The 12,763-nt window shown below is 47.5% G+C and overlaps 1 protein-coding gene across 18 annotated transcripts in view; it reads left to right on the forward strand.

Moving 5' to 3' along the window:
- Window positions 1-12,763, forward strand: part of MAGI1 (membrane associated guanylate kinase, WW and PDZ domain containing 1) — a 513,936-nt gene that overhangs the window by 438,930 nt on the left and 62,243 nt on the right. For all 18 annotated transcript variants that reach the window (XM_036430606.2, XM_036430608.2, XM_036430609.2 and 15 more), the window contains 3 exons: window positions 2,168-2,260; window positions 8,046-8,228; window positions 9,397-10,017. In XM_036430606.2, coding sequence (XP_036286499.1) covers window positions 2,168-2,260; window positions 8,046-8,228; window positions 9,397-10,017 — 897 coding nt within the window. The remainder of the gene's footprint in view (window positions 1-2,167; window positions 2,261-8,045; window positions 8,229-9,396; window positions 10,018-12,763) is intronic.

Below are 12,763 nucleotides of genomic sequence, written 5' to 3' on the forward strand. Positions count from 1 at the left end.
TGAGGGTTTGAGAGCTTTTTATTTATTTATTTTTTAATATATTTTTATTTTATTTCAGAGAGGAAGGAAGAGGGAAAGAGAGAGAGAAACATCAATCATGAGAGAGAATCATTGGTTGGCTGCCTCCTGCACAGCCCCTACTGGGATGGAGCCCACAATCTGGGCATGTGCCCTGACTGGAATCAAACCCAGGATGCTTCAGTCTGCAGGCTGATGCTCTATCCACTGAGCCAAGTCAGCTAGGGCTTGGAGCTTTTCAAAATCACAAGTCAATTCACGCTCTTTGGAAAATTATGAACAATTCAGCAGTATGGAGCATTAAATTCTCTCCTGCTCACTCCTAACCCATGCTCAGCAATAAGTGCTGCACAGAAGTTTATTGGGATGTACAAAGATGCATATTTTAACATAGACTGCAGCTTACGTATATGTTTAAATTTAATATGTTTTTTATTGATTTCAGAGAGAATGGGAGAGAGAGATATCAATGATAAGAGAAAATCATTGATCAACTGCCTCCTGCACGCCCCCTCCTAGGGATTGAGCCTGCAACCTGTCCATGTGCCCTGACCAGGAACTGAACCATGACCTCCTGGTTTATAAGTCAACAATCAATCACTTAGCCACACTGGCCAGGCTTAAATATATTTCTTCTTAAATATATTTTAAAGCTGGTTAATAGAGATTTATCTTGTAATTTTTATATTCTATTTTATAAATATTAATTTTATATTCTATTTTATTTCATTTAGTCACCTGCTTATTAATAGATGCTTAGGCTTTTCCCAGGTTTTCATTAGACTCTTAAAATAATAGACTTTAATGCACCCTCACTGTAACATGTGAATATCAAATATATGAATGTCAAATATAACACTTCTCTTATTATAACACTGTACATAGTAAATATAGATCATAGGGTGGCAACTGGCACACTTTTTCTGAAAATGGGCATATGGTAAATGTGAGCTCTGGTTCACGCAGTCTCTACTGCAGCCACACACTCTGTGTGGAGTTTGTGAGACAGGATCCACATGTGTGAGCAAGTGGGCGTGCCTGTTCCCGTGAAGCATCCATGCGGGCTGGAATTTAAACGTCAGGTGATTTTCATGTCATGACATCTCTTCTCCATAAAATGTAAATGAAAACAGGGCCTAACTCTTGGCATTTATTGAAGGAGTTTGTTTCAACCATTTAAATCTGTAAAAGCCATTTTTAACTCACAAGTTGTATAAAGACAGGCACTGGGCCCAATTTGGCCTTTTGGCCATAATTTGCTGACTACTTCCATAGACTGTATGAGAGAAAGAGAGAGAAGAGAGCTCATCTACTGAAAAGTTCTCCTTTCTCCCTCAGTTCCTTTTCCATCTAAACAGAATCTTTTTGAACCTTTTCCCTGAGCGGGTGAAGCTTGGTAGTGTTGGTGCAGTTTGGGGAATGGGAGTGTACACTTGAGTGTGTGAGCCGAGCTGGAGGGAATCTAGGCAAATGTCAGGGGCACTCACTGAGTTATCCCTGAGCCTCCAGGGGCAATAGGACTAGAGTTAGGACCCAGGAGGATTTCCAGTTCAGAGATACAAGAGACAGCACCTCAGCCAACTGCTGCAACCCCTTCCCTCCCGAGACAAGCTGGCTGAGCAGCTCCCGCGCCATGCCTCTGTCCATTGGGCTGGCTGAGTTCCCTTCGTTTTGTGTCTTTCCTGACGTGTTTTGCTTGGTCTCCCTTTGGACTCTCCAGCCAGAGAGAACTGGAGATTTGGGGATTTATTGGTTATACCACAATATTTCTATCCCCAAAGGTCTTAGGAAAGAGAGAGACAGAGGGAGAGGTATCTTGGTGGTATTAATAGAGAGTGTAATCAAATACCTTTTTTCTAATATTTTATTAATTTTTTTATAGAGAATTAGAAACATAGATGAGAGAGAAACATCAATGAGCTGCCTCCTGCATACCACCCGCTAGGGGTGTGCCTGCAACCAAGGTACATGCCCCTGACTGGAATCAAACCCAGGACCTTTCAGTCCGCAGGCCAACGCTCTATCCACTGAGCAAACCAGTCTCGGCAATACTTTTTTTTAAATCTTGGCCTGCATTTTATTGGTTTGAGTGGCTTTATATTAAGAAGCAGCTGAGTCCTAAGTGAGCAATGGGTTCCCTTTCTTGCAGAATGGACAGAAGACCGGTCATCGCTCGTGCCTCCTGCTATTCCCAGCCACCCCCCAAGCAACCCGGAGCCGGCCCGAGACACCCCCCTTCAGGGTAAGGCTTTATGTCATTGCACCATTGCTTTAGCTCAAAAACCTGATTTTTTTAAAAAGTTACTTTAAGAAGTGGACTTTTTTAACTCCCAACTCATTCCTTTGATAGTAAAAATCATGATTAAAATTCTAAATGTATCAGTGATCAGAAGTGTCAAAAATACTAAAAACGTTTTTGTGCGAATTTCAGCTCTTTGTAACATTCTGAAAGAGACCACTCCTTGTCATCAGAGGTCACTTAAACCAGGTTTCCTCGGCCTCAGCGCCGGGGCCGTGGGGGGCAGAGACCTCTGTGCTGCGGGCAGCCCTGTGCACGGCAGGGTGAGCCGGTAGCAGCCTCCTGCTGCTGCACCAAAGGTCCCTGCTGGGGCGGGGAGGGGAGAGGCAAAACCACTCCAGGGCCCTGAACCGCTGGGATTTGGAGACCACAGATATTTAGCAATTGTGTTACATAACTTGAAAACTGAGCATTAGATATTTCAAGATTCTAGTCAGCCATATTTGGTTTTAACTAAAATTTTCCTGCAAATGTAAAACAGTGGGACATGTTGTTTTAAATTCTCGTCTCTGATTTGGCTGCTATTCTGGCATTTACCCACATTTTACATCTTCACGTTGGGCCTCACTTGTTTGCATTCACAGAAAGTTTGAGCCCCCTGGAGAGGTTCCTTCTGAAAATTGAAAGCTCCAGAATCTTGCTACTTCAGGCCTCATAACCCTTAAACGATAGAAAAGGTTTTTGGGTTTGTTTGTTGGTTTAGTTTTTTTTTTTTTCCTTTTAAATAAGAAAAATAAGAGTAGCATATTTGGTAGAGTTAGGGGATGTTTGTAGCACAGAACTGTTAAAAAGACTATAAAATTTGTTCTCTCCATTTTAAAAGAGATATAAATAGATAAGTAGAATAATTATTTTCTATGATTTTGATTCCTCCATTATAATTTTCATAAGAAAGAAATTGTTTCCCTGCTAGCTGATATTGTCATGAGATTAGTATTAATATCAATTTATGTAAAATAACGTCTGCTGCCTTGGTGTACATTTTAGAATGATAATGGCTTTAATAAAGATAGCACATAGATAATAGCACTAATTAATATCAACATACTTGTGCCTCCTTCATATTTTTTAAACATAATACTCCTTCAGCAGCTCATGTCATCATATTTCCCCTCTCTTGGTAAGTCAGCTACCCTAACTTTTACGTATTTTGAACCTCTTTTCTGTTCCTTAAAACCAGCGAAACTTGGACTGTGTCAAATTGGCCTTTGCATATGCTGTTCCCTCTGCAGCGGTCTTTTCCCTCCAGCGTTTGTTATGTTAACTTCTACTCATATCAGGCTGTGGCTAGATCCCCCTGTTACATTCACTCTTTCCATCTAAGGCTTCTTATTTTCAGAACCTAAAAGTTGTAATTAGTGTTTCTGTGTGTCCAGCTGCTTAACGGTTGTTTCTTCTTTAGACTTTAAATTGCAGAAGCTGGAGGCTGCCTTCTCGCAATAGGGCCCCCCAAACCAGGCAGCATTTCTTGGGTATCAAGCATCTGCTAAAATGCTTGATATTGTGGAGTGAAAGAAAATACATGTGTATAAACATACATACATGCATGCATATACAGCTGCTTACAGAATCGTCTTAGAGATGAAGTCAGTGAACACTTGAACAGGTCAAGTGCTGGTACCAAAACCTCAGTGCCCGGCTGATGCAGGTCAGAGGTATTGATCTGTGCTAGGAGCTTCCTGCTCATTTCTAGGCCTCTTCATTTTCTCCTTTGAGTCTCTGGCCCCCCATTGGTGTGGAATGTGGGAGAGCTCACTGCACTCTCCCTGAGGCCCTCATAATTCCCACTGCCCTCTGCTTCTCAGCTCCATGCTGAGCCTCTTCGTTACACCATCATCGCAGACAGTGTGGGGAGCAGTGGTCTGTGCCTTTTCACAGTAGTGCCCGGAGCAGTCCCGGCCTGACAGGGAAGCAGGCTTTTCAGGGTTGTTCAGAAGTGGATTTGGGGCCAAGACCCCAAAGGTCCAGGTTCAGTGAGTCTAGGGCAGGCCCTAAACTTAGTTGCTTCCCAAAGCGACCCAGGTGATGCCCTTCCGCCACAGACAGCACCACTGGACCTGTCGGGAGACCAGGCTCTCTGAGAGAGTGGCGTGTGCACCGGCTGAGCAGAGCCCCAGACCCACAGTCGTGGGTAGAGAGAGGTGTGTGCACTGGCTGATCAGACCCCCAACCCCACAGCCGTGGATAGAGAGAGGTGTGTGCACTGGCTGAGCAGACCCCCAACCCCACAGCCATGGGAAGAGAGAGATGTGTGCACAGACTGAGCAGAGCCCCAGCCCACAGCTGTGGGCAGAGAGTGGCGTGTGCACGGGCTGAGCAGACCCCCAACCCCACAGCCGTGGGTAGAGAGAGGTGTGTGCACTGGCTGAGCAGACCCCCAACCCCACAGCCATGGGAAGAGAGAGATGTGTGCACAGACTGAGCAGAGCCCCAGACCCACAGCCGTGGGTAGAGAGAGGTGTGTGCACTGGCTGAGCAGACCCCCAACCCCACAGCCGTGGGTAGAGAGAGGTGTGTGCACTGGCTGAGCAGACCCCCAACCCCACAGCCATGGGAAGAGAGAGATGTGTGCACAGACTGAGCAGAGCCCCAGCCCACAGCTGTGGGCAGAGAGTGGCGTGTGCACGGGCTGAGCAGAGCCTCAGCCCACAGCTGTGGGTAGAAAGGCGTTTCTTCCCAAAGCCCCACTAACTGATGACCATCTCGTGCAAACACAATGAAAGGGGTGAATGGGAAGCCCTCCGGTTTGCCTCCTGGGGTGCGCCTTGGAAAAGGAAGACAGTGCTCTGCTTGGGCTGCATTACGTTGGATTTATTTTAAGCTCAAAATATGCTGACAGCTTAAAAAACTCATTCAGACAAACACAGGTTCACATTTGTCACTGCACCTATAATAAGGGTAAAAAGCTTGAACACCCGCTGGGACCACCTTCTGCCTTCTGAAAGACAGTTCAGTCTCATTTCTTTGAGCTGTTCACTCAGCCCCTCACTCGCTGAGCCTGTGTTCGGAGCAGGTGAATGAGAGGGGCGGGTGCTACACACCGGGTGTGCAAGCAGAGGCTCACAGGGCTCACCGCTGCCTGCTGGCTGTGTGTGTGGCCTGCACTGCCCCCCATGTGGGTTGGGGATAGTGAGCCAAAGCACACAATCAGTAGTGACAGGGAGACAGTTGGGCAGAGCTGGCCCTTGTTGCTCAGAGGTTAGAGCGTTGGCGTGCAGACTGAAGGGTGTTGGGTTTGATTCTGTCAAGGGCACATACCTCCGTTGCAGGCTCAATCCTCGGTCCTGGTCAGGCATATGCAGGAGGCAACCAGCCGATGTGTCTCTCACATTGATGTTTCTCTCTGTCTCTCCCCCTCCTTCCACTCTCTCTGAAAATCAGTGGAGAAATATAGCCTCTGGTGAGGACTAACAAAAACAATGAAGCTGGGAAGGGGTTGGGATGTGGGGGGAGGTCCTGCCCTTTCTCCCAAGGAGGTCAGGAAGCCACCCTGAGGAGGGGCGGCCCCTGGGGTCCCTGCAGGGCATCCCCTTTCAGCTTTGAGTGGTTCTCACCTTCCTGATGCTGCGGCCCTTTAATACAGCTCCTCATGTGGTGGTGACCCCCAACCATAAAATTATTTCCGTTGCTACTTTATAACTGTAATTGTGCTCCTGTTATGCATCATAACGTAAATATCTGATATGCAGGATGTCCTAGGCGACCCCTGTGAAAGGGTCGTTCGACCCCAAAGGGGTCGAGACCCACAGGTTGAGAACAGCTGCTCTAAGGGCTCTGAGCTCCCTGGCAGCCTCTGCCTCTGCCTCTGCCTCTGCCCCCGCCCCCAGGGTGCCCGCTGTTCACCAGGGCGGTCTCCCTTGTCCTCAGCGCCCAGCTGACGATTGCCATGGCAGTTGTCTCTGACTGCATGGACACCTCCTGCGGGGGCCTGGCAGGCGGTCTTACATGGGGAGCCCTGCTACGGGAAGTCCTTCTGTGCCTTCCCTTCCATTAGCCGTGGTGACACAGCCGGCCTGTCTGCTCCCAGCCAGCCAGGGATGGCTCCAGGGAGGAGGTCCAGGAGCGCTCCTGTGACGGGGCAGTTTGAAAGAGCCTTCTTAAGAGCCAGGAACTTTTGAAATAATGCGGTTATAAATTGTACGTGTGCACAGAGACCTTTTGAAGAAGGCCTTTTCGATACAGCTAGCCCAGACTAGCTTTCCTTCCAGGCACCAGGCTCTCTCGTGCCGGTCTAGGGAGACACTTCCCCCTGTTGTGGTTTGGGTTGGGTTTTGGTTTTGGTTTTGGCACATGGGGCAGCTGGAGCCAGGACTGGAGACGGGAATACAATTAGGAGAGTTGAAGGGTCTGAGCCTTGAATTATATCCACTATTTGGGATAACCAGAGAAACTTCAGTAAGTCATTAAATTACAGTGAAATACCCAGCTGATGAAACACAAAACTTCTGGTTACTCTACAAGATGTTATTTATGAATGCTATCAAGAAAATTCAGTAAAACCTTAGGTAGCATGTCTGGAAGTTACTAAGCTACATATCTATATATTCTAAATCAGACAACTGAGCCAAAACCGGTTTTGGCTCAGTGGATAGAGCGTCAGCCTGAGGACTGGATGGTCCTGGGTTCGATTCCGGTCAAGGGCACGTACCTTGGCTACAGGCACATCTCCAGTGGGGGGCATGCAGGAGGCAGCTGATCAATGTTTCTAACTATTTCTCTCCTCTCTCCCTTCCTCTCTGTAAAAAATAAATAAATTAAAAAAAAAAAAGACAACTGAATTTGGAGCTATATGGCTCTTTTAGTAACTATTTTGCTTAATTTAGGTTTTTCAATTTTGTTTCATTTTTAAAAATATTCCAAGCCACTTCTAAACTTATTTGTTTACTCATTCAGGGATTCAAGCCTGGGCCTCATACATGCAAACCACATGCTCTGCCACTGAGTTCACTCCCCACCCCTAAATTTTTTCAAAAAACTGGATTTTAGCAGGGGTCATGTCCAGAACAAAGTGTGAAAAGTTGCCAATTAACAGGAAAAATCTGTTTAATTTAGAACTCAAATCAAAGTAAAATTATAACTCTTTTTACTTTGAAATCAGTGATGGTACTTTTTTATCAAATTATTCGTAACAAGGGGGACTCTCCCCCTCCCTACATGGGAGTCAGTTCTGCGGGACTCTTTTCTTCTCCCCATTTAGGAGTCTGTACTTGTTCTTCAATAAATCTCCACCTTTTGTATCCCACTTTCTGTCCGTGGATTTATTCTTCGATTCTGACGAGATCGGGCGCGTTCAGGGTGGTATGGCCGTAGACTATTCTTCGATTCTGGCGGACAAAGAATCCTGTCCAAAAATTTGATATCAATCCAGTCCAAAAATTCGGTATCAATGTTTTTCTCTCCCTCTCTCTCTAAAAAAAAAAAAAAAAAAAAAAAAATCAATAAAAACATATTTTTAAAATTAAAAAAAAATTATTTGTAACAAAACACAAGACAAGAAGCAAAGTCCGCTCTGCCTCCTGTGAAGGGCTGCGTGGCTGTGCGACTACATGACTGCTGTCACCCCACAGGAACCACAGCCCTGCCCCTGGGTTGGGGGACGGACCCCTCTCTCCTGCGTTTCCCTTCCCGGCACAGGGGCCTGGAGATGACCTAGAAGTTGTGTCATTTGCTGTTTCACTCACCTTTGCGCTCCTCCTGACATTCCCTCACTTTCCTTCTTTTCATCCAGGCAAACCCTTTTTTACACGAAACCCTTCTGAACTGAAAGGCAAGTTCATTCACACGAAGCTGCGGAAAAGCAGCCGTGGCTTTGGCTTCACGGTCGTCGGCGGGGACGAGCCTGACGAGTTTCTGCAGATCAAGAGCCTTGTCCTGGACGGGCCCGCCGCGCTGGACGGCAAGATGGAGACAGGTGGGCAGCGGCCGGAGTGTGGCCCCACGCAGGGCCGCACAGCAGCGTGTTTCTGGTTAATCGCCGCCTCTAGGTCGGCTCTTCCATCCGCACGTGCATTTCCCGTGGTGATGGAAATCCGTGAGGCCCTGTCACCTCCGGAGCTCCCAGGGGCCACTGGGGGGAGTAGAGCGGTGATTTGTGAGCGTGTAAGTCTGTTTGAATGGATGGGCTCTGAGCTTGGGTGTCTGCAGTGAGGGTTTGTTTTTTGTTATTATATGATTATTTCTAGTCTGCAGTTTGATGATTTTTCAAAGAAAAAGAAATGGGAAAGTAGTTATAAAGATAAAGAACTATTAAATAGACTGTCAAACTATAGTGGGAAGGCAAGGGAGGTTGGAGGCAGGGGGCTGTAAGAGATCAACCAAAGGACTTTTATGCATGCATACAAACATAACCAATGGATAGAAGACATGGGGGGGGGGTGAAGGTATATGCAGGGGGAAGGGGGGAAGGGAGGATGAGGGGAGATCAAAGGTGGGGGAAAAGGAGACTACTATTTGTAATTCTTCAAACAATAAAAAAAAATTTTTTTTCAAAAAATGAAGAAACCCCCAATGCTCTTTCAGTGCCTATATCTTCTCACGGTCTGGGACCACACTGGGTGCTAAACAAATGCCTTGTTAGCCATTAAAATAAGTGATAGACATAGTCCCTTTGTGTCCTACGATACCATGCCCAAATCCAGGTTCAGATCAGCTTCCTGTTGGTAGGCCTTTATATCATAACCAGTAGCCCTGCGCACAAATCTGTGCGCCAGTATCTTGCTGCCACCCTCCAGTGGCTCTCTACTCGCTGCCCTGCCCACTCCTGTAGTTCTCTGCCACCCACTTACATCCAGTAGCTCGCTGCCATCCTAGCTCTCCGCCCGCTGCCCCGCCCTCCTGTGGCTCCCTCCACACTCCCACCCCTTGGCTTGCTGCCCTGCCCGCTCCTGTAGCTCCACCGCCCACTTGTAGCTCGCTGCCCCACCCTCCTGCTGATCTGTGATCCGGTTGTTAAGCGGTTGGTCATTACGCTTCACAGCATAACGACCATTTGCATATTACACCTTTATTATATAGGATATTGAGGTAGATTTTCTGCGTACTGTTTTTTTTTTTAATCCCCAAACTCTTACCTTTTGCAGGAGATGTAATTGTCAGTGTGAACGACACCTGTGTTTTGGGACACACACACGCGCAAGTTGTGAAAATCTTCCAGTCCATCCCCATCGGTGCCAGCGTGGACCTTGAACTCTGCCGAGGTTACCCATTGCCTTTTGACCCAGATGACCCCAACACGAGTTTAGTGACCTCAGTGGCCATTTTGGATAAAGAGCCCATCATCGTGAACGGGCAGGAGACCTACGACTCGCCCGCTAGCCACAGCAGTAAAACGGGCAAAGTCAACGGCATGAAGGACGCCAGGCCGAGCAGCCCGGCCGACGTGGCTTCCAACGGTTCCCATGGTTACCCCAACGACACTGTCTCCCTGGCCTCCTCCATAGCCACCCAGCCAGAACTCATAACCGTTCATATCGTCAAAGGGCCAATGGGCTTCGGCTTCACCATCGCAGACAGTCCCGGCGGGGGCGGCCAGAGAGTGAAGCAGATTGTGGACAGCCCCCGGTGCCGCGGCCTGAAGGAGGGGGACCTCATCGTGGAGGTGAACAAGAAGAACGTGCAGGCGCTCACCCACAACCAGGTGGTGGACATGCTGATCGAGTGTCCCAAGGGGAGTGAGGTCACCTTGTTGGTGCAACGAGGAGGTATGTGGGTGTAGTTTGTTCTTTGATTTTTTTTTTTTTTTAACCCACAATCCATTGTTTAACTTATTGGTCATCAGGTGGCTCTTTGGGGCTTTTTAAATGTCTGCTTTACTAAGATTATTTTTATTTAAATGTTTAGAAATGCATTCAAAACATTTTCTGATTTCTTCAAATGTTGGGCTAGCATCTTTAGAATAAAGGCTGTGTTTACACATATGTTACACATATGCAGCTAGAGCGATATCCTTCAATGTAAGTCAGATTGTGCCTCTAAATGACCAGTAAGCTTTTAAAGCCTTTATCCTTTAGTTCTCCTGAGCCCGGCCTGCACAGTGTGCGTGCACAATGGGGCTCCCAGCCTCTCTCCTGACCTCGGCTCACACTCCTCTCCCCTGCTCCCTGCTCTCGAGCCACCATGCTTCCTGTCTGAAGTGCCTTCAGCTCCAAGCCCTTCCTGCCCCAGGGCCTTCGCAGTCCTTTTCCCAACACTTTCCCCGGCTGGCTCATGCTCATTGGTTTCCTCCCGAGAGAAGGCTTCTCTGGCCCCTTCTCTAATGTAGCCCTCCAACACCTCCACGAAACCTGCACTGCACTTTACCCCGATTCTTCGTAGCCTTTATCAGGAGTGTATATTTATTTTTCGCTGCTCTCCCTTGTTCACTCGGATGGAAGATCCATAAAGCCAGGGCCCATGTCTACATATTGACATCTGTATCCCCGGCATTTAACACAGTTCCTGACTGTGGCTCGGTAGCTATGAGTCAATGGGTATTGGATGAATGAGTGGATGGATGGATGGATGGATGAGTATTCGATTATTTATACTTGTCAGGAACAAGAGCTCCGCCAATTGTCTTAAACACATGTCTCAGCAGACCCGCAATGTAATGGCCTGATTAAAGACCCCAGGGAAGTGGGGTCTTCTGAGTCTTGAGGAGTTAGACGTCCTGCTTCCCCTGCCTGCGTGCCTCAGGAACCCCCAGGATCTCAGCCTGAGACATTTCCCACGATGTTGGAATTGGTTTGTGAATCTGTGTCTGTGACTAGCAATGGATCACCCACACTGTGTGCCTGATGCTGGTTGTTTTTTCGGCCTTTGCCAGCGTGATTGGACCCATGCAGGGCATATGCCGGCCCTCTGGGCCAAAACGGGGAGCCAGGCTTCCGTTTTCTCTCAGCTCCGTTGCAGCATGGATGTCGCAGCCGCCTGTCCTCCCGCTCTCGTGGTGCTGTGCGTTCTGTGATCCAAATCATCGGTGTTGTTGGAAGGAAACCCAACATTCAGAGCAGCCGTCTGTGTGAATAGAAATGCCCCGTCTTTCTAGAACAGTTCCAAACGCCACTGCGCAGGTTTCATTCTTAAAAACGGTGATTCCACGGAGGCAGCTGGGATGTGTCTTGTACCTGGCTCACTTGACGGGATGGATCATTGTTTTTTAAACAGTGACTGAGACGTGGCAGGAAGTGACTTGAGTGTGAGGGTGAGGGTAATACCTGGCGCTTAGACATCAGCTGGCAATTTACAGAGCGCTTCTCTGCGGCACCCGCCTCTCCTCTCGCTGTCACCACGTCCTGGGCCAGGGCCCATGTCTTCATATTGACATCTGTATCCCCGGCATTTGCCAGCCCACGAGGTGACGGAGAGGTTCGCCCAGGGGCTTGCGGTCTAGTCCTCGGCCTGACTTCTGAGGACCGCCCGTTTCTGCAGAAGCGCTGATCTCGGTAGTCAGCAGCTGGAAACGTAGCAGCCAGTCGTCTTTAGTTGTCAGGGGCATCTCTGATTCAGCCGCTGCTCCTTCGGCAGTCACAAACCACTCTGCTCTCCTGCCTAATTTACTTGTCTCTCCATTATTTGTTCCTTCATTCCTTTTGCACATGTGTTTAGTTTTCCTTTGTAGTTAGAGTCACTTTTAAGAGAACCAAAAAACTGAGTCTCATTATAGTCTACCAACCGACAGTGGTTACTGGTATCATCATAGAATGAATGTGCCCACACTAGCAAATAATTGATTATGGAGATATACCTCTTGATTTCAAACAGGTTTGCATTCCCTGTTCTTAATTTCTAAGACCTTTTTTATGAATGCCATTACATTGTATATGTATAACATGAACTTAATGTGGAGAGATGCAGAGCATATTGCCACATTAGTCAATATCTCCATAGTTTAATCCGGAACCTGAGTAATTTAAGATTGCTGTAACATCAGCACTTCTTTACAATACGCCATATGCCCCGTGTTTGATTTACATGTGGGGGAGGAAGTTTGTACACGTGCAGTTTGGCAGGCTAGCAGCCGCTACTATTCATCTTTACAGGAAGCACGTAAATATATCTGTTTCTGCCACACGTTAGTAGTTTGAATCGGCGCTGGCATTTTGATCATCTGTCCTGCACGGCGGAGTGGAGCTGTGAGTAGGTTTGAGGAGACAACAAAGATAGAAGCTCAGTTAAATGAGAACATAAAATGGCCACTTCACTGGTTCTTTAATAAATAGATGGTAAAGCTTTATTCAAAGGTCCTAGTGTTTGCAAACTGGAAACACAACTAAGCAATAGCCAGAGTTTTCCAAAGAAGAAATGCAAGCTGAGGGTTCTAAGTAAAAAATGCCTAACCCTAACCCTAACCCTAAGCTTCTGTATTGGTGCGAAATGGTACGCCTCCAGGTCAGAGGTCACCAAGATCCGTGAGGTCCTTGGCGACCACTCCTCCAGGCAGCCTGTGGTCTGGATGCAGGAACGGTC

Source organism: Pipistrellus kuhlii, unplaced genomic scaffold (assembly GCF_014108245.1).
Source record: "Pipistrellus kuhlii isolate mPipKuh1 unplaced genomic scaffold, mPipKuh1.p scaffold_m20_p_11, whole genome shotgun sequence".
Classification (NCBI taxonomy): domain Eukaryota; kingdom Metazoa; phylum Chordata; class Mammalia; order Chiroptera; family Vespertilionidae; genus Pipistrellus; species Pipistrellus kuhlii.